The sequence below is a fragment of the Triticum aestivum genome, chromosome 7D (assembly GCF_018294505.1).
Source record: "Triticum aestivum cultivar Chinese Spring chromosome 7D, IWGSC CS RefSeq v2.1, whole genome shotgun sequence".
Taxonomy (NCBI): domain Eukaryota; kingdom Viridiplantae; phylum Streptophyta; class Magnoliopsida; order Poales; family Poaceae; genus Triticum; species Triticum aestivum.
In genome coordinates, this window is record NC_057814.1 from 115,809,257 (window position 1) to 115,812,064 (window position 2,808).

Genomic DNA, 2,808 nt, shown 5'->3' on the forward strand with positions numbered 1-2,808 from the left:
GTCCCTGGTACCCCTGCAAGGAGGACGCGATGCTCCAGGCCCTCGAAATCGAGATGGCTCCCCTCCCTTTCATGACGCCTCCAGGTCCGAGAAATTGTCCCGCGTGCTATTTTAGTTCTCCAGATCTGAAGCCCCAAGTATGAGCCATGTCGATGACACAACACATTGATGGTAGCCGATATGGTTTCGACCCACAAAGGAAATGGCGCTTGTGAGGGTAGCAACCAAGGTGCTTCGGGCCAGCGAGCAGAACGCCGAGATCGTCGTCTCCAAATTCCCCAAGGTGAAGCGCGTCTCCTTCTCTCTCCTCTGCAATCTCCAGATAATTAAATTAAGGAAATCACTTGAAAACAACCGGATGATTTATCACGGACATAAACGGCTCGCCACGCTCGACACGTGTCCCGGGCCCATCCACCGCCTCCCCTCCAGCGCCACGACCTTATCTCTTTGCGTCATCTCTCCACCACACATCTCCTTCCCCATCTCTGTTTGCCCCCGCTTGAGACAGGAGCTCCCATGGCATCGCCGCCCCGCGCCGCTGCTGTGAACCAGAGAGGAGCAGCAGCGCGCACCACCAGCTGCATCCTTGCCGCAAACGAAGGCGCTGAAGCCCCGCATGCACCGCCATGGCGCTGCAACCTCGCGCTGGGCGACGCTCGGCGCTCGGCTGCGACGCAACACTCAGGCCGGAGGGCGGCCGCTCGTTTTTGTGCTGCCGGCGATGCGGTACGGCGCTCGTCGGCGACCGTCGGTGCTGCAACGCAGCAACGCGTCCACGGCCGCGGGCTGCGACGCAACAACTCGTCCACGGCCGTCGTGCTGCGTTGGAACCGTGGTCGGTGCTGCGATGCAACCTCGGCGTCTATTGGTGCTACAATCGTCGGCGGCGGAGCTGCAATGGAGCGCTCGCCGGTGCCTCCCCTGTGCTTCGATGCGGCGCACATGCGACGAGTTTCCCGGGCCACCAATGGCTCGATGCAGCGTCTCCGGCGGGGTGGCGTAGCTGCAGTGCAACGGCGTGATGCTGTGTGCCGGACCGGCGGAGCTACAGTTCAACACTCCGGTGGGTGGGCGGAGCTGCAGTGCAACGGCGTGGTGCTGCGCGCCGGAGCGGTGGAGCTGCAGTTCAACATTCCGGTGAGCGGGCGGAGCTGCAATGCAACGGGGCGTGATGATGCGTGCAGGGCGGTGGAGCTGCAATGCACGTGGGCGCCACTGCAACATGCGGAACTTGTCGGCGGCGGAGCTGCAACACAACATGGGCGCGGCTAAGACACGTGGATCTTGCCAGCGGCGGAGCTGCGATGCTATGCGTGTGGAGCCACGACCTGCTGATCTCGCCGGCGACCGAAGCTGTAGTGCAACGAGCTGTTTTGTTATGGGGAAGATGACAGGTTGTTGTGGCGGCTGCTGCAAGGCGACAATGGTGCATGGCCGGTGCAGCTACACGAGAGTGGGAGGACCGGGGCGTTGATGACGAGCTGCGGACGACGGAGTCAATTTCGGGCTGAGAAAGTGGAAGGATGCACCTAGCACAGCTGGCTTAATCAGACGGCTGAGCAGCTCTCATCAAACGGCTAGTAAGGCGGTTTACAGTTTGGCTCCTGTCAGCCGGATGACGCCTAGCACCGGCCTTAAATTAAGGCACTTCTGATTTCTAACGTGATTTATCCTAATCTCTATTATGGTAACAACATATCAGAATCTAGCAAATATCATCGCTGACCTCAGGAATGATGTTGTCCAGTGTCTTACCAAAAATCCCAGCTCCTAGCTGCTCATTGCATTGCCATGTTTATGAACCAGGAGGCACTGAAGCAGCCCACATGCAGCACGTGGTAAACCTTATCTCTTGTTCAGTTCTTCTATTTGAGATTTAGGAATCGACCATGGATGGATTTATTCCCGGCTCTGCCCTGAGACCTGCTGCTCTGCATGGCGTGTGTTGTGTTTTTTTTTCATGCTCAAGTGGATATGCTATATGTATTTGACTATTTCAGGTCACCACAGGCTCTTACACACACTGATTCTATTTCTTGCATACATGTTGGTGATCCTTCTCATTGGCTCACTTCAGTGTCTTGTTTAAATGTGTGCAATGCAAACAATCTAGAGCTGGAAAATAATGCTTTGGTATATTACCAATTTATTGTGGGTTGCAGGTAATGAGTGGTTTAGTAGAAATATTCACTGATGTTGAAGTTTCATCAGGGACTTCTATCTTGCTTAGAACAATGCATCTATTAAATAGATAGGTGCATTTGGACGACGTATACATACAATGCATTGGAGTAATGAAATACTTCCTTCTCCATTCATTTAAATGCATCTTCTTATTAAGCTTTTTAGTGCGACATTGCTTATCTCATTTGGAAGAATTTCCAACGGCTCAACGAAAGTGAGTACTAGGAATGGTGTGCTTTCTGCTATATCGTGGCCTGGAGCTCAGCGTCGGTGCCCCAGGGTCCAGAGTAAGCAGTGAGCTCTCGCCGCGGCCGGGCACGGTGCTCCGTTGATTGGCGCACATCCGCCCAGCGGCCATTTGGGGCCAGCTAGCCCGGTGGCAGTGGTTGACTGCATGACCGAGGATGGCCAGATGGGTGGGCTGGAGGAAGGAGAAGACTTGGGGATATTTTTTAGACTGACATGTAGGTCTAATATGTCATAACGCCTAACATGCCGGTCAACTGTAACGAAGTTGACAATTGTGTCATCAACATTGACAAGTGGGCCATCCCTGTCATAATCAGGTTTAATTTTGCCTAATGAGTCATTATAGCTTTTTGCAAAAAAACAAGTAGTCAT

The 2,808-nt window shown here is 54.0% G+C and overlaps 1 protein-coding gene across 1 annotated transcript; it reads left to right on the top strand.

Moving 5' to 3' along the window:
* Positions 1 to 463: 463 nt before the first annotated feature.
* Positions 464 to 1,909, top strand: LOC123168253 (uncharacterized). Its single transcript, XM_044586126.1, has 2 exons — positions 464 to 598; positions 656 to 1,909. The coding sequence occupies exons 1-2, from the start codon at positions 520 to 522 to the stop codon at positions 1,273 to 1,275; spliced, it is 699 nt and encodes a 232-aa protein (XP_044442061.1). The 5' UTR covers positions 464 to 519; the 3' UTR covers positions 1,276 to 1,909.
* Positions 1,910 to 2,808: the final 899 nt, after the last annotated feature.

Bases quoted from the DNA above. Each gene is read 5' to 3' on its own strand.
- LOC123168253 (XM_044586126.1), top strand. From the start codon at position 520: ATGGCATCGCCGCCCCGCGCCGCTGCTGTGAACCAGAGAGGAGCAGCA. The intron at 599-655 runs ACGAAGGCGCTG...TCGCGCTGGGCG, and splicing joins CAGCTGCATCCTTGCCGCAA to ACGCTCGGCGCTCGGCTGCG.